Source organism: Elephas maximus, chromosome 8, assembly GCF_024166365.1.
Source record: "Elephas maximus indicus isolate mEleMax1 chromosome 8, mEleMax1 primary haplotype, whole genome shotgun sequence".
NCBI classification, from domain to species: Eukaryota; Metazoa; Chordata; class Mammalia; order Proboscidea; family Elephantidae; genus Elephas; species Elephas maximus.
In genome coordinates, this window is record NC_064826.1 from 116,093,051 (window position 1) to 116,111,327 (window position 18,277).

Below are 18,277 nucleotides of genomic sequence, written 5' to 3' on the forward strand. Positions count from 1 at the left end.
CCACCAGCACTCCCACTGCACGCAGGCACTGCGTGGCAACTCACTGACATTGCTGCACCTGAGCAGGGATGTTATAAATCTCACTCAAGAAAGCCAGGTAACCTATCCCAAGCACAGGAAGGACCCCATCTGCCTGGCCCTGAACACCACATCCTCCCCACTGGATTACCAATCTAGACCAATCTAAAATCCTGACAATCATAACACAGATACAGCTTCTTAACCCTTTTATGGATAAAATTTTTAAGTTTTTTGGTGATGCCAAGCTTTTTCACTAATGGAATTGATGCTGAATCATTGTTGGAATTTTTATTATTACTATTATTTGAGAAAAAAAAAAATGTGGTGCCAATTGTCAGCAGGACATGTCAGTCTCATAATGCATCACACTTCCTGGTTACATTTTAGCCATAAAATATTTTATTCAACTTTCCAAAAATAATGCACAGGAAATACTAAATAAATGTTGCATTTGCTGCACATAATTGTTATATCAGTTTGATTTAGAGTGGGTCATATCGGTACCATGTTCTGTGAAGCACGCCACACACATGGGACATATCGGTCCCATGGCCCAGGAAGTGCATCACAAACTATTTTCACTCCAAAAATAACTCATTTCCTTGAATATTTCTGAATGCCAGTAACTGTAACTTCCCAATAAGACCAATGAAATAGTAAACATAATCGCAAGACTTCTTCTCGCTGTACAGAAGCCAAAAGACATAAAGGTTTCACACAATCACTCTTCTGGGAAGCATCCCCTCATACAAATGGCTCTCAACACTCATATGTGTTGTTTTTTAGGCAGTTGCACCAGCATCCGCCATGAGGTCAGAATGTACTAAAGTGGCTCAAATGCCTGACGATAAACCTCCAGGGGTCGAAAATATAACACTGGCATATATATCCCAGGGTTCATGAAAAGGTTAAGCTCCCTCAATGACAATTATTGTTACTGTAATTATGGTTCCTCCTCTTCCTCAGAATGTCGTGAGTACACACATGTACATCAGAGAAGGGCTGAGGGGCAGGCGTCAACAGGATGTGATTAAGACAACAGGATGTGATTAAGACAACAGGATGGTGACAAAACAGGATGTGATCCGGACAACTTTGCTGCCATTTCAAAATAGAAAACTTGTCTTTTCTCTTTGACTCCAGGATGAGACAGAGAAGGAAACAAGGTGTAGCTGAAAAGCAGGAATGATATGTAAATTTGACATGTACCGTAGCACACAGTGCCCTGGAACATGTTCTAACTTACTTTCTTTTTAAAGGATCTTAAAATAAAGAGTCAAAGACACATTACTTGAAAAAAATGCTTCTCTAGTCTACACACAATTTCAAGTGCTTTTCACCTTGCTTCAGTCTGTCATTTTATTCATTTACCATACATTCATTGAGTACTACTATGTAAAAGAAATGCGTGAAAGGCAAAATGAATGGGAATTGATCCCAGGGGTTCATCAGCAGGGAGAAGAAAACACTACCGACCATTATATAAACTGCCCCACATGTCTTCATTACTGTTAGCTGCTGTCAAGTTGGCTCCTGACTCACAGCGACCCCACGCACAACAGAACAAAATACTGCCTGGTCCAGCACCATCTCCATGATTGGCTGTGGATCGGACCGTCGTGACCCATAGGGTTTTCACTGGCTGATTTTTGAAAGTACACTGCCAGGCCTTTCTTCCTAGTCTGTCTCAGTCTAGGACCTCTGCTGAAAACTGTTCTGCATCGTAGCAACATGCAAACCTCCAGTGAGGCGGGTGGTGGCTGCACATGAGGTGGACGGGCCGGGACTCAAACCTGGGTCTCCCCACGGAAGGTGAGAATTTTACCACTGAACCACCACCAGCCCCTTGCCTTACCCTCAGACCCTGTAATTCCATGTCTATGTATTTACTGAAAGAAATGAAATTATGTATCTTCAGAGAGGTACTTATGAATAGAGAGTCAACCAGTGCCAGGCCCTGCCCTAGGTGTGAGAAGGCTTTGCCTTTGGGGTAGAAATGATATTAACAGCTTGTTGTTAAGTGCCATCAACTCGCTTTCAACCCGTAGCGATCCCATGTGAACAGAGTAGAACTTTCCCTATGGGGTTTTTTGGTTGTAATCTTTACGAAATCGTCAGGTCTTTCTCCCATGGATCCACTGCGTGCGTTCAAACTGCTAACCTGTTGGTTAGCAGCCAAGTGCTTAGCTGTTTGCCCCACCAGGGTCTATAGGTATTAATTCATTTAATGCTCACAACAACCATATACACTAGATACTGTACTACTACCCCCATTTTAAAGGTTCAAAGTCACATCCCTGATCAGAGGTCAGTGCAGGGCTATGTCCATAAGTTAGACTTCAGAGCTCTTAACCATTTAATTGGCCCTATGAAGGCAGAATATGACAAGTGAATTGTTGACGATATAGAAAGACAAGATAAAACAATCACTAAACAAAGGGAAGGAGTAACTCTCAGCCAAGCCCCAGCCCTCCCCCTACTACTCTAGCCTTCATCTTATACACAAGCTTCCCCCGGCTCTCGCCTCAACCTGGCCAGCACCAGTGTGGTGGGGAGGGAACTGGGTAGGTTTGGAAATTGAAGAGTGGGCACTTTTGGCTGTCAATGACTGGACAGCATCAAGGATAATGAGTTCAATAAAAAAAGTTTTCTAATCAGGTAATGTCTAAAAGGCAGCCAGAAATGCTGGAAGGGACATCAGATCCAAGAGGGAAAAAAGGAGATAGGGTGTTGTCCATGTGGATATTGTGGCCTGGATATGCGGGTACACCTGAGAGGTCAAAGAGGTGTCAGAGCGGTCAAAGAGAATTCCTGAGAATTTCTCAGGAGAGAAGTAATAAGAGACAGAAGGTACAGACAGGTCAGCGTCATAGAGCCCAAAATGCAGGTTCACAGCAGGGTCACGCACAATAGTAGAGGCAAAGGCAGAGGTGATCAGGCCTGGGGAAAGGCCACAGGAGGACCTCCCGGGTAACCCCAGCATATGGGTGGACAATTGGGTGGTGAGGAAGGCTGGATCCCCCAGCCTCAGCATTTACAGTGAAATTAGAAAATCAGTGGATTGAGAAGAAAGTATATGGAAGAATCAGGATCAAGACAAGACATTTCTGTTTTCTAGCAATGCGCAAGTATAAAAGAGGGGTTATGAGAGGGAAAAACTAGAATTATGAAAAACTGCAAAGAAATAAAGATATAAGATTCAGAACCAAGAAAGAACTGGGAAATAAACAGGAGATTATATTTATTTATAAGACTGGTCACATATAAAAATAAAACACTCCTTGACCTAGATTTGGAGCCCTGTGGCACATTGGTTAAGAGCTACACTGCTAACCTAATGGTCGGCAGTTCGAATCCACCAGCCACTCCTTGGAAGCATTACGGGGCAGTTCTACTCTGTCCTATAGGGTCGTTATGAGTCGGAATCGACTTGACGGCGACTTGATGGTAAGTAAGACCCATATTTGAATGTTGACCTGCCTGGTTTTGTGAAAGAAAACATATCAATAGAGAGAGGGGCAGAGACTCTAGCCACTGGACACTGAGGATTTTAATGATCCTGATTATAAGCCCTTAGTCTCTGACATGAGAATCAGGTGTTAACACGTGTCAGTTCTCAGAAAAATGCTCACACAAAGTAAGCACAATAAATACCATCCAGCCAGGCAGCAGTTGGAGCCTTACTTACTCGTGGTGATTTTCAGCTTCCTTTGTTTCAGTTCCCATAGCAGCCATGCTCTTCACTGCACAGGACTCTAAGGGAAAAACATAGCACAGAACAAAGTGAACCCACTCAATAGGGTCCCAGATCACAGGGGTAGTCAGCGAGGCCACCCTAACAGATGGAAAGGTCCGTGCAACGGTGACAGTCTTTACGTATTTGCATTGTTGTTGTTAGTTGCCATCGAGTCAGTCTGGACTCATAGTGACCCCAAGTGTGCAGAGTAGAACTGTGCCCCACAGGGTTTTTACAAGGCTATGACCTTTCAGCAGCAGATCACCTGGCCTGAGTAAAGGTTTAAACCACCTGCCTCTCAGCTAGTACTTGAGCACTTCAGCATTTGCAGCTTACATTTTGAACTTGGATAAAATTGGCAAGGATTCCCTGAGTGCCTTGCCCCTGCCATTATACGTTTGCATTGTGTGTGTGTGTACGTGTCTCTGTGTGTGTACAACTCTATGGAAACAGGTGTTTTTTTGGTTTGAGACCCCAGTTTGGGTGTCTAGCCTCCAAAACTTTTAAGACAATAAATTCCCATTCTTTAAAGCCACCCCCTTTTTGGTATTTTGTTACTGCAGCCTTAAGAAACTCAGATAGTTGCTCATTTCAGAAAGGAGGGAGAAAAAATACACCAAAGATGAACGGGCCTGGCACCTCACACTTTTGTAGAAAACGTACCCCACTTCCTTGTTTCCCAGCATAGCAAGAAAACTTAAAAAAATTAAAAAAACACTAACCCCGTTGCTATCAAGTCAATTCCAACTCATAGCAACCCTGTAGGACAGGGTAGAACTGCCCCACAGGGCTTCCGAGGAGTGCCTGGTGGATTTGAACTGCCAACCTTTTAGTTAGCAGCTGTAGCTCTTAATCACTACTCCACCAGAGTTTCCAGCATAACAAGAGTCACCCTTTATTTACCAGACAGATCACACACAGGGCGGTACATACCAGTCTTCTTAACTGTCCTTTTCAGCTTTCAAGGGCAGCTCAGGGTAGAGGGCACAGTCAGGCAAAGGCAGGCAAAGGAACCAGCCCCAGGGAGTGGCTCAGAGGATCTGTGAGGAAAGAAGAGAAGGACTGAGGCTGATAGAAAGGCCAAAACCTAGTGAAAGAAAAATTATATACACATACTTGCACAGTTAGTTGATTTACTGGGGCTCAGTAATAGGAATCTCCTTTAAAACTATTTCTCTGTCTGTGTGGAGCAGGCCAGAGCTTCGCAAGACCACTCTGGAGGATGCAGCTCACATTTTCAACTTGGATAAAATTGGCAAGTATTCCCTGAGTGCCTTGCCCTTGCCAGGCTCTCAACCCCCCATAGCCTGGCAGGATGAGTGTGATCCCACTTTAGAGATAAAGAAAACGAAGCAGAGTGTTTAAGGGAGTATCCAAGGGTCATAAAGAAAGTCAAGAGAAGAATGCGAATTCAAGCCATTTTTCCCAACCCCAATCCCATTACCTCCACTGCCTGATTTTCAACCTCGTATCTCACCAATCATTTACCAACACACTGGAGTTCCATCAAGCAAAAACCAAAAAGCTTCCTTTTTGGAGAAAAAGATTTATGAGCATACTATAATAGTATACTGATCATCTTCAGTATATTTTGAAGGGCAGAGATTATTAGAATGGTTGGGTGCAGTGCAAATTTTACTGCAATTGCTGCCTCATTCCTCCTCACTTGGCTTTTATTCTCCTTCAGCACTTATAAAATGCTTCTTTGAAAATGCCAGCTAAGGGAGCTAAAGAAGAGAATCAGTTTTAAAGAGGTCCACTCCCTACCCGGTATCACCAAGAAGGCCAATGGCCAAGCATAATGTAGGGAAGGACATCTGTGCGGGGTAGAGGCAAAGAAGGGGCCACCTCTCCCTATGTGTGTATGGTGGAAAGGAAGGAGAGAGAAGCTGGTGGGTTGTAATGGAAGTGGATCCTCTATAAGGCCTTATGGGAGGGTCCTAGGCATAAAAAAAAAAAAAAAAAAAAAAAAACTCCTGTTAATAATTTGAGGTCTTTTACAGCATTGAATCTTCCACCCATCTGTCAGTTTGATGTACTCTAGTGGTTTGCATGTTGCTACAATGCTGGAAGCTATACCACCAATATTTCAAATAACAGCAGGATCACTCATAATGGACAGGTTTCAACGGAGCTTCCGAAGATGGGTTAGGAAGGGCCTGGTGATCTACTTCCAGAAATTAGGCAATGAAAACCCTCTGGATCACAAGTGAATATTGTCTGACTCCCTTGGTTTAGATACACCATCAGGAAGGATTAATCCCTGGAGGAGGACATCATATTTGGTGAAGTAGAAGGCCAACAAGAGTGAGGGAGACCTTGGTGAGATGTATAAGCCCAATAGTTACAACAGTGGACTTAAACATGTCTGAAACCTGAGAACAATGTAGAACCAGTGTACTGGAATGAATTGTGTCTCAAAAATTATGTGTCAACTTGGTTAGGCCATATGTGGTTGTGATTTTCCTATGTGTGATAAACCATAGTCTCTGCCTGTGGTTAAAGAGGATTAGGGTGGGATGTAACACCCTTGCTCAGGCCACATCCCTAATCCAGTGTAAAGGGAGTTTCCCTGTAGTGTGGCCTGCATTACCTTTTATCTTACAAAAGATAAAAGGAAAGGGAAGCAAACAGAGAGTTGGGGACCTCATTATCACCAACAAAGAAGCACCAGGAGCAGAGTACATCCTTTGGACCCAGGGTTCCTGTGCAGAGAAGCTCCTAGTCCGGGGAAGACTGACAAGAAGGACCTTCCTCCAGAGCTGACAGAGACAAAACCTTCGCCTGGAGCTGACACCCTGGATTTGGACTTCTAGCATACTAGACTGTGAGAAAATAAATTTCTCTTTGTTAAAGCCATCTACTTGTGGTATTTCTGTTATAGCAGCACTAGATGACTAAAACAATCAGGCAACATTTTGTTCTATGATACATAAAGTCTCCATGAGTTGACGTCGACTCCACAGCAGCTATCTATCCACCTATCTATTGGGTCCAGTAAGCAGATTTATACACAGTTGCTTTGCAGAAGTCAGGCTTCCAGGAAGTAAACCATTACTGGCAGGCTCCCAGCCCCATCCCCCATCCCCAGCACCCTGAAGTCAGGTGACCCTGGGTTCACTCTCTGGGGTTCTCTCACTCACAGCCATGTCATCCTTCCCCGGAGTAGGCAGCATGTTCTACACACAGAAACACCTTCCTGGCCACACCACAGACCTGCTCAACTAGCTGTCATTTCTCCACTGAAGAGAAGTAGGACTCTTCGTCACACAGAGTCAGTCTCCAAGGCCAGTTTCTGTCAGGCAGGCAGTGTTCCCCTATGACAGCAACCTCTCCCGGAACTCTTCCCCCTCCTAGTTTTCCTTTAGGGGTAGGGAACGGTGGAGAGGGTACAGCTCTAGGACCTCTGGCAGGGGGAGACCTAGAGGTAACTTCCTGCAGGGCAGCAGCTGAGAGGGCATCCTGAGTCCGAGCATGCCGAGTGCTCCTGGGAAGGCCCCTCGGAGAAAACTTTTTTTTTTTTTGCAGAAAAGAACAGGAAGCCTAGAGGAAGTGCCTATCTGGCTGTATATTGTAAAGGTGTTTTCTCTTGACGCTTGGTTGGTTTTCTTTCATCTGAACCAGACAAACTTCAGATATCAGTTGAGAAAACATTTCTCTTGTCCAGTCCTTGCCTTTTGCTGCTGTAGCTGAGCTCCTTCCTCTGAGTCACTGCTCCTGCCCATTTCCGTTGCACCCTTAGTACGTGTACCTTCTCTCTTCTCCTTCCCAAAGATTACTCATCCCCATTCCCAGCCTTAGGCTCTGAATTGGTTTGCAGAGCAAATGCGAGACTCACCAAAACTCTAACTGGAGAGAAACCAAATCAAATCTGTTGTTGTTGAGTTAATTCCAGCTCATAACTGCAGAGTTCTCTGCTAAATACTTTAGGACGGGTGACCATGAATGCTGACATGTGATCATCAAACCTAATATCTATCTATTATATCAGTCTGTCCCACTTTTCTGACACCAGCTGAGTACATCAGTGCTTGTTCTCTGGCCCTCACCACCAGAGCTGGGTCAGACTGCACAACTGAAAGGGCCGTCCTCCAGACTGCCAAGTCTCCCCAGAACTTCAGATGCCAGCTGCAAATTTGGAAGTCTTCATGACACACTCACTTCTGACCTGCTGGCTATAAATCTGGGGATTCTTTCTACCTCAGGATTCCAGCCATAAGTTCAGGAGTCTCCAAGGCCCCCCTCATTCTTGACCTTCCAGCTCCCATTACTTCCTGGGGTTCAATAGTTTGCTAGATGGAACTCAGAAAACCACTATACTTATGACTAGTTTTTTTATAGCAAAAGAATATTTATTTTGTATCATAAAATAGCGTATTTTATAATAACTAAAATTATATTAGAAAATTATACTGCAGCAAAAATATATTGTATCAAAAAGAATACAAATGGTGAGATACACTGGGTGAGGTGTGGGAGGGTTCCCAATGTGAAGTTTCCATATCCCAAAAAAGAACGCACTATGAGTCGGAATCGATTCGACAGCACTGGGGGGTGGGGGGGGACGCTCTCATGTGCATGGATATCTACCACCAACCAGGAAGCTATGGAACTTCCATGTCCAGAGCCTTTATTCAATCATCATTATGTAGGCATAATTGATTGAATCATAACTCCTTCCCCTTAGGTTGGCCTTAGGTAGTTTTCCTGGTCTGTTCAGCCTCCATCTGAGTAGCCTCATTAGCATAAACCCTCAGGTGGTCAGGAAGCCCCAAAGACACATCAATCACTGGGGAAATGCCAAAGTTTTAGAGGTTGTTTCTCTGCGAGCAAGTGTAAAGACCAAATTCTTTGAGTAAAGTTAAATTCTTTACCCCACAGCTGACTTGCCTGGGACATCATGTTTGCCTGAGGAGTTATGGCTTAATTATTTCTTTTCAGTTTCAAAATAATCTGGACTAGGAGGATGAATTATAGGGCCACCCTCCTTATGTGACAGGCCAGCCTTCTCACTGAAGAGACAAAAAGAAGGAGGAGGTGAAGGAAGAAAGCCCAGTTTCATGTAATGTATTTCCCCTTAGACTAGTTGAGGTACAGGATGGGAACCAAGAGTCATCAATCTCTACTGGCAAGAGCTGTTCCTCGCCATGGACTCTTTCCTGGAGGTCAGTGGGTAAGGGGTGGGTGGAGAAAAGGTATTCACCATCTTATAAAAGGAGACCCTTTGGATGAGTAAGAATGAGAAGATAACAATTTTTATGTTTGGATCTCAAGAACTTAAGTTAAAAAAAAGAAACAATGACTAAAGGTACATTCCTTTTACCTACCTTCAAAGGAGTCAAGAAATGGGATCTACTGAATGTTCAGTTTCCTTTAATATTAAGGCCAACATATGACCCGGTAGGTTTTAGTTTAGAAAAGGGAAGGAAGAGGGGATTATGGGACCCACTGTCAGCTAAGGTAGATTCAATTCCAGATCACAGCTAACTCACCAGAAAAAAGGACCGCTTGTTATCCTTTTCATCCCAGAAAACACCTTGGGGCGTGCCCTCTCCTCCCTGCTCTCAGGGCTAGAAAGGACATGATGAAGATTTTCAAGCATTACCTTTTATTCAGCTTATCTCTGCAACTCTTTTTTAATCTAGGAGAGGTTATCATAGAAATTTAGGGAATACTCCTGATGATTGATATTTAAAATCAATTCACTGAATTAAAATGATTGTGCATTTTGGACATTTTTTATTCAACAGAAAATATATTTATAATTTCTTTCCTAATGAAATATATTTGATTTTGTAAAATAGACTTTCAGCTTCATCCTTATCTTAGAGCTAACCCCATTGCCGCCTTCTATTTCCTGTTTACTGGTTGGCTGAGGAAAGCCAACTTGCCAAACCTCCTCACTGAATTTGTCTACTGCAACCACTGTCCTTCCCCAGGAAAACCACGTTTTGGTTTCTGCCCTCTCTCTCCTCACTTTGCCAAGACGTATAGCTATTCAACATCACAATGAGTTTTGGTGCTTGCCAGGGTACTTTTGTTCACTGGGGTGAAATCCTTTGTCTTTTTAGTAACACACAATTATATAAGGCACAGTGTCTTTAAGATATCAGACAGCGCTCATCACTTCCTACATTAACCATTTAAGAAATTTAAGTAAATTAACAACCTGCGATACGCAGATGATATAACCTTGCTTGCTGAAAGTGAAGAGGACTTACTGATGAAGATCAAAGACCACAGCCTTTAGTATGAATTACACCTCCCACATAAAGAAAACAAAAACCCTTACAACTGGACCAATAAGCAACATCATGATAAATGGAGAAAATATTGACGTTGTCAAAGATTTCATTTTACTTGGATCCACAATCAACACCCAGGGAAGCAGCAGTCAAATCAAATGACATATTGCTTGTTCTTGTTCTCTCACTCCCCATGCTGCAAAAGACCTGTTTCAAGTGCTGAAAAGCTAAGATGTCACACTTTGAGGACTAAGACGCACCTGACCCAAGCCGTGGTGTTTTCAATCACCTCATATGCATGCAAAGGCTGGACAGTGAATAAGGAAGACTGAAGGAGAGTAGCTGCATTTGAATTATGGTGTTGGTGAAGAATATTGAATATATCATGGGCTACAAGAAGAACAAACAAATCTGTCTTGGAAGAAGTGCAGCCAGAATGCTCCTTAGAAGCAAGGATGGCGAGACTTCATCTCAGGTACCTTCAGCATGTTATTAGGAGGGGCCCGTCCCTGGAGAAGGACATCATGCTTGGTAAAGCAGAGGGTCAGTGAAAAAGAGGAAACCCACAACAAGATGGGTTGACATGGTGGCTGCAACAATGGGCTCAAACATTATAATGACTGTGAGGATGGGACAGGACAGGGAGGGCATTGTTTCATTCTGTTGCACATAGCCTTGCTATGAGTCAGAACCAATTCAACAGCCCCTAACAACAATATCAATGAGTAAGTTGTGAATTAACCTGTGGAATAAATGAAGCCAAAAAGTCACAGTCCTCTGGATCCTAATTGAGTACCTCTTCAATTTGGGATCTGTTAGAATAAAGCAATGGGATATGATCTGGAGGTAGAGGATGGAGACCTGGGACTCTAAGAAGCTAGAGCTCAATGTGTGTAGCAAATCAGTTACCCCAGCAAAGCATGGGGGAGTGAGAGAACAAGAACAAGGTGCAAAACAGGACCCAGGATGTTATACAGTCCAGCCATGAAGAAGGGATCAGAAAAGAATAAAAGGTAAACCCAGCATCATAAGAGGAGGTAGCCTAAAAAACACTAGGAATCAGCCAGGTAAAGATGCGTGGAGAGAGGACATCCTAGATAGAAATAATATCAGAAATAAAGGCAAGAACATGTGGGGAAGAAGCACTTCCGTAGAGAGCTAAAAAGCAAGGCTCTGGGTGCGATGAAACTAGGGAGGTGGTTGAGCACCATCCTGTAGGTGATTGGGGGCCTTGGAAGGTTTTAAACAGGAACGGCAGTTAGAGATTACATGCTAGACCCATGACTCCAGCATAACAGGGAAAGCAGATTTGAGGGGGATAAAATGTGCATGAACATCAGTGTGACCAAAAGGTGGAGAAGGGAGAAGCCCAAGTAGGGTCAGGGTTCTGAGAACAGCAAGGTGGGGTACATTCCAGGATGAGGAGGCAAAATCCAAAAGACTGGTGGAAATGTGGCATTAGGAAGAGGCAGTCAGGGATGCCTCAATTCTAGCTAAGATAGGAAAAGACATGGTGTCATTACTAGGCAAGGAGGTGTGGTTGGGAGTTTCAGTTGTGGTCCCATTGTTCCTACTTGAAGTACCTGTGGGAGCATCCCCCCTGCAGTAAGATGAGGGGGAAAATGAAGCCTGGGAGTTACCACCAAACAGCTTTGAAGTGTGGCGGATGAGGCTGGCTGTGGAAAAAACTAGGCACGTGGGAAATTAGGGGCCAAGGGCAAAACTGGGAGAATCAAAAATAAGAGAATCCCAGGGCTAAAACCAAAGAGGAACAACAAGGGAAGGAGGAAGATTGCCAGGGCAGTATCCTGTCACACATTTATTTTAAAACTCTGTCTTTCAAAAATAGTATCTGATTAAAGAGCAATATTGGAATATGTAAATAAAGGTTTTGACAATATTTGTGCCCTTTGCCCTGACAGGCAAAGCTTTCATTGAGAGTTGATTGCTTTTCCAAACCCCCAGTCAACTCCAAAGCAGATGAATTTTGCTCCTGGCACCTAGGAAGTCACCGTCTCCCCTAGGTATTAAGATTTCATGAAACATTTCTTCTGACATACTACATCTGTAAAATGTAAGTGTAAAAAAAGTTTACATTTTATATTCTGACATTTCACAATGACATTCTCTCAAACTTCATACCTGGGGAAGGACAATTCCCATTTCTTGAAGTTAAGTCTTACTCTGCCTGGCTCTGAGCCTTTCTATGAGTATCCGGGGCCCTCCAGCTTGTTGCCAGAACCAATTTCTTTTCTTTTAGTTTTAACCCGTCAAACACAAATTAGACAGGTAGGTCACTTATTGTGTAACCATTCATATATTTTTTGAATGGACATATTTCAAAAGCAAATTTGTGGGAGAGAATTTTTCAGTGTTTACCTTAGGGAGTAGGAAAACCAAAATGTTTCACTTTCTATTTTATATATTTGTCAAGTCAGCTCCAACTGGGGGGAGGGGTCAGCAGGAAATTGAGTTTATGAAAATGTAGATTAAAATGTTCTTTCCCTTCAAGAAATAAGAAAGCTTTTTTTAAAAAAAAAAAAACCATTACAGCAAATGAAAGCACCCAGAGGTGTTTTTTACAAGCCAAGGAGAGGCAGGCTAAAGCAGGCAACCCTGGAAGAAACCAAAGGACAGAGAAGTTAAGAGCAAGACAGGAGCACAACAGGAGAGGTCATTAAGATACCGTTGGAAAATTGCCTCAATTGCCTTCACAGGAAATGTTGCCCTTTTACTTTGAATTTCTGACAGTATTCCTCTGTAACTCACTATCTGGGGACAGAAGCTTGGTGTGGGACAGGAACCTTGAGGTAGAAGGCATAAGACAGGCCAGTGTTCGGTGGAGGAGAGGAAGGTCACCTCAGGTCACTCGGCCAAGCACTGAATTGAAAGGGGAGAAAATGAAATAATGCTGACAGCTGGTGAGGCAGGCGAGCCCCTTCTTCTCTTAGGGCCCTTCAGATCTAAATACAAGTAGTGTTATAGAAGAATTGGAAGAGGACCTAATCCCCCATGTAAATTAGTGCTTGCATCAACTAACACTTATGTCATGGATTGAACTGTGTCCCCCAAAAATATGTGTCAACTTGGCTAGGCCATGGTTCCCAGTATTGTGTGGTTATCCTCCATTTTGTGATTTGATGAAATTGTCCTATGCTCTGTAAATTCTAATCTCTGCCTGTGGTTAATGACGTAAGATTAGGTTATGTTAAAGAGGATTAGGGTGGGATGCAATACCATCACATCCCTGATCCAATGTAAGGAAAGTATACCTGGGGTGTGGCCTGCATCACCTTTTATCTTACAAGAGATAAAAGGAGAGAGAAGCCAGCACAGAGTCAGGGACCTCAGACCACCAAGAAAGAAAAGCCAGGAGCAGAGCGCATCCTTTGGACCTGGGGTCCCCTCACTGAGAAACTCCTAGACCTGGGGATGACTGATGACAAGAACCTTTACCCAGAGGCTAGAGAGAGCCCAGAGAGAAAGAGCCTTTCTCTGGATCCACTTGTGCTATTTCTGTTCTAGCAGCACTAGATAAGCAAGACAGAATTTGGTACTGGGAGAGTGGGGTGCTGGTCTAACAGATACCTATAATGTGGAAGCAATTTTGAAACTGAATGGGTAGAGGCTGGAAGAGTTTTAAGGCAACCTTATATTGCCTTTAAAAGGACACTATGGACATCAAAGACAATTCTGAGGAGGATTCAAAAGGAAGAGAGATCTTTAACACCAGAGAGGCTTAGACAGTGAGAAGCAGCAGCAGAGAAACGGCAGCAGCAGAACCAGAAGACTGGTACTAGATAGCACGTGAGCTGACCCACAGAGCGAAAGAGCTGAGTGCCTTTGGGCAGGAGGCTTCCTGGCATAATGGGGTGCCTCCGGACACTTGTCGGTGACGGTGACGCTAGGCTTGCCCACCTACCAATCGAGAGAGCTGAGTGCCTTCTTGCCTAGGTTTACTGGCAGAGTGTGGTGCCTCCAGGCACTTACCAGTAAAGCTAAAGAGTTTTGGAACACATATACAAGCAAGGGGGGAATCCAGGCCAGCCCAAGGAGCTGAGGGCCCAGAGGCCAAGGAACCAGGTAGCCGAAGCTGAAGAGACAAGAAACACCAGATATAGAGCTGTCTCAGTCTCAAAGGGCAGGGCTATGACCCCAGGGGTTTCAAAGAGTGGGGCCACAGCCTCCTAGGTTTCAAAGACTCAGATCTTCACCAGCTCGGTTCTGGAGTGTGGGGCTGCCTTTCACGAGTGCCAGTGGGATGAGCACAGATTCGCCACCCAAAGTTGAGGGGTGGGGCTGCCACGCCCAAGGGGCAAAAGAGGCCAAGGGAGTAGGGTCACCACTTAAGACAAACTAGGACAATGGGGCCACCCAAATCTGAGGAAGCAGAGTTGTTGTCTCAGTGGGCCTAGAACTTGGAGCTGAAGCTCAGGTCCAAGGGGCCTCCACCCAGAATCTGGAGAGTGTGGCCAATACCCAGAGCCTGGAGCACAAGGCCATTGCCTAAATGATATTAGAGAACAGAGAATTATTTTTAAGCCTTGAGAGCAAATGTAACGTGTTGGGCTGACTTGTTGTATGCCTGTTATCCCTTCTTTCCCTCCAATTTCTTCCATTTATAATGGAAATATCTACCTTGTGTCTGTTCCACCATTGTATTTTGGAAGCAGATAAACTTGTATTCTAGATTTCACAGATGAAGAGGAATTTTGCCCCAGGAGATTTTGGACTTGGAGTTGATTTAAGACTTTTGGGATGATATGATGGGGTGAATATGTTTTGCATACAGCAGGGACATGAATTTTGGGGGGCCAAAAGGTGGAATGTCATGGATTGAATTATGTCTCCCAAAAATACGTGTCAACCTAGCTAGGCCATTGTGTGGTTGGCCTCCATTTTGTGATTTGATGTAATTGCCCTATGTGTTGTACATCTTACTCTCTGCCTGTGATTCATAACACAAGATTAAAACAAAAACCTGTTGCTGTCAAGTCAATTCTGACTCATAGTGACCCTATAGGACAGAGTAGAACTGCCCATAGAGTTTCCAAGGAGCTCCTGTTGGATTAGAAATGCCGACCCTTTGGTTAGCAGCTGTAGCACTTAACCACTATACCACCAGGGTTTCGGTACACAAGATTAGGTTATGTTAAAGAGGGTTAGGGTGGCCTGCATCACCTTTTATCTAACAAGAGATAAAAGGAGAGCAAAGGGAGCAGAAAGGAAGGGACCTCATGCTACCAAGAAAGAAAGGAGCAGTCCTTTGGTCCAGGGGTCCCTGTGATGAGAAACTCCTAGAACCGGGGGATGATTGATGACAGAGCCAACAGAGAGAGAAAGCCTTCCCCTGGAGCTGTCACCCCGAATTCGGACTTCTAGACTGTGAGAGAATAAATCTGTCTGTTAAAACCACCCACTTGTGATATTTCTGTTACAGCAGCACTAGATAACTAAGACAACTTAAAAACTTACGACAGCAAAATTTCTTTTCTGAGCTGCCAGACAATTCCATGGCAATATTTTAAGCTGTAACATTTTGTTAAGTGTTGAAATTAATGTGTGGTCCAATCCATGTAACACTCTTCAAAATGTAACTTTACTCTCTCCCCCATAAAAGGAGGAAGGGGGCGTTCACTTCACCACTGACTTTACCAATTCTTCCCTGCTTTTCTGTGGGCGCCAGGTAAGTTTCACAGGGCTCTCACACGCACCTTCCAGCGGCACAGCACTGCTCTCAGCTGGAGCTGAACCTGCCCTGGCCCTGCCCTCCTTCCTCACTGCCTCCACCTAGTGCGATCCGCACCTGGGGACTGAGAGGGCTGCGCGCGGCAGGCTGCAGGAGTCGCCGGAGAGAAGCCGGCTGTGAGAGAACGGGAGGAACTACATTCTCCTGGGTCCTGTTCCCGCGCGCCTTCCGAGCCCAGCGTCCTTGGGGCTGCTTCCCTCCCGCGCTCCCTTCCCGACCCCACGGCCCGCGTACCCTCGCCCTTCCTCGCTGTTCACCCTTCCCTTCCCGGCCCCGCGCACCCTCCCCGCGCGTCCTTCCTGTTCACCCTCCCCTTCCCGGCTCCGCGCGCCCTCCTCGCGCGTCCTCCCGGTTCACCCTTCCCTTCCCGACTCCGCGCACCCCCCTTGCGCGTCCTCCGGTTCACCCTTCCCTGCGCGGCCCCGCGCGCCCTCCCTGTGCGTCCTCTCTGTTCACTCTTCCCTACCCGGTGCCGCTCCCAGCGAACTCTCCGCGCACGTTGTCCGGCCCCGAAGCAGGCGCATCCTTCCCAGCTAACGGCCCAGATAAGCGTGCTGGCTAAATGGGGGCATTGCTAAGGCACCACACCTCAAAGTGGAAATCCCAGACAGAGCCACGAACTCCCGCAAGGGCCGGGAGCCGCCGCACTCACGCCGTACTCACCAGTCAGTCCCGATCTGCAGCACCGAGCGCGGGGACCTCTTAGACCCGCTTCGCCATCTTCTCACAGCGACGCCAGCGACAATGACCCAGGGGCCGAGGAAATGGCAGCTCTGGGAAGAATCGCGGACCAAGTGGCAAGCGGTTGAGCGCGGGATGGTCTACGTCCCTCCGGGAGATTTAAATAAAGTGACGAGCGGCGTAAGTTCCAGGTTAAAAACGGTGGGCCCCGCCCAGACCGCGGTCACCAGCTGGGCCCCCGCCCCGGAGGTCAGTGTCCCGCTCCAGCCCCGCCATCCCTTGTCCCCGGCGGGGGTGTGCAGACTTGGCAGACCGCGCCCCGGGTTGTGCCTCCCGCGGCGGGATACGCCCCCCACCGACATTGGTGACACCTTTCTGGGAGATCCCGGAAGATTGCCTGAGCCTCCACCCGCTCTTGTCTTCCTCCTTTGAAAAACCTGCCAAACCCAACCCGGTCGAGTCCATAACGACTCCTAGGGACGCTATAGGACTGAGTAGAAGGGCCCCAATAGAGTTTCCTAGGAGCTGCTGCTGGATTCGAACTGCCGACCTTTAGCACCCATAGCACTTAATCACTACGCCACCAGGGTTTCCTCTTTGGAAGCTGTGGGCAATTGCGAAAGCCCCGAAGACTTCCCAGGTATTCATTAAACCAATGGCTAAAAAAAAAAAAAAAAAAAAAACCATTAAACCTTTGGCTACTACAGATTAAATCTGTGAGCTGTTTTTCTACCCGGTTCACAGCTGAGTCCAGCAGATCAATGACCAGCCTAGGGTCACAAAGCTAGTGCAGGAGCCCATGTCTGTCAGTCTGGATGTAAGTCACCCCAACCCCTTGCTGAGAGCAGCTGGGAGCAGCTGAGAGAAAGTACCAGAGAGAAATGAAAAAGTGGATGGGTGACCAGAAATGTGGGGCTGGGCTGTGGTTTGCTATGTGTTCCCTTGGTCTCTCTGGGCCTCGTTTTCCATTTTGGGAAGTTTTTTGGCACCTCCCTGATCCAGGGAACTCCCCAGTAGCTGGCGGAAAGCCTGAGGGCTCACCTCAGGTACTTAGGACAACGGAGCACAGAAAGGAAAAGTGACTCGTTTGATCACTCAGCTAAGACAACAGGACTGTGCCTCAAACCTGGGGCTACAGACTTTGGGTCCAGAGCCCCAGCCCGATCAAGCAGACCAGGCACCACCTGCCAGCTTTGCTCTGCTCCTTCTCACACACCAGGTCCTGCCACAGGTTTCCCTCTCTCTGCTTCCCTGCAGAAACTCTTGACAGGAGGACAAAAGCCCCAGAGGAAGACAGCAGTGCCAGCCCGGGAGCAGGCCAGCTCAACCAATGTTTGCTTCCCAGATGGGAGATATGCTCATGGGAATCTCGGTGGCTGTCAACAGAGATTGACACAACATGGGTTGTGACCTTCTGGAAATAAGGACTCGTGTCCCTTCTCTTTCAAGGGGCAGTACGTGAACCAGGAAATCAAACGCCAAATACTTTTAGGTAAAATGAAAGCCTTGTAAATAGGACACACTGGAAACAAAATTCTCAGGCTGTTTCTAATCCGTGCCTGAAAAACACTGTATCATCAGTGTTGGCAAACAGGAGCAAACACAGCCCACCAGGTGCCTGGCGCTCTAGCTGTAGGTACTAGAAGAGCCTCCAAGGGACCAAGGGTGTGCTGGCTTTGGCCATTGGCCAGGCCACTTCTCTGCAACCGGGTGGACTCCTTGGAGAGGGGCAATGGGTGCCCAGAGGAGGAGAAGGCTGCAGGGGAAGAGGGTACCTCTGAGAGCCCTTACACAGACCAAAGAATGGTATCCTATTGCCTGTCAGGCTCTGTCCCCAGTAATGAC

General features: G+C 46.0%; 1 protein-coding gene across 1 annotated transcript in view; it reads right to left on the bottom strand.

Moving 5' to 3' along the window:
• The window catches only part of UPP1 (uridine phosphorylase 1), a 38,029-nt gene extending 21,524 nt beyond the window's left edge, over positions 1 to 16,505 (bottom strand). Inside the window, exons 1-3 of the mRNA XM_049893949.1 lie at positions 16,415 to 16,505; positions 4,691 to 4,797; positions 3,710 to 3,776 (exon numbers count right to left, since the gene is read on the bottom strand). Of these exons, the coding sequence (XP_049749906.1) occupies positions 3,710 to 3,756 (47 nt within the window). The 5' untranslated portion in view covers positions 3,757 to 3,776; positions 4,691 to 4,797; positions 16,415 to 16,505. The remainder of the gene's footprint in view (positions 1 to 3,709; positions 3,777 to 4,690; positions 4,798 to 16,414) is intronic.
• Positions 16,506 to 18,277: the final 1,772 nt, after the last annotated feature.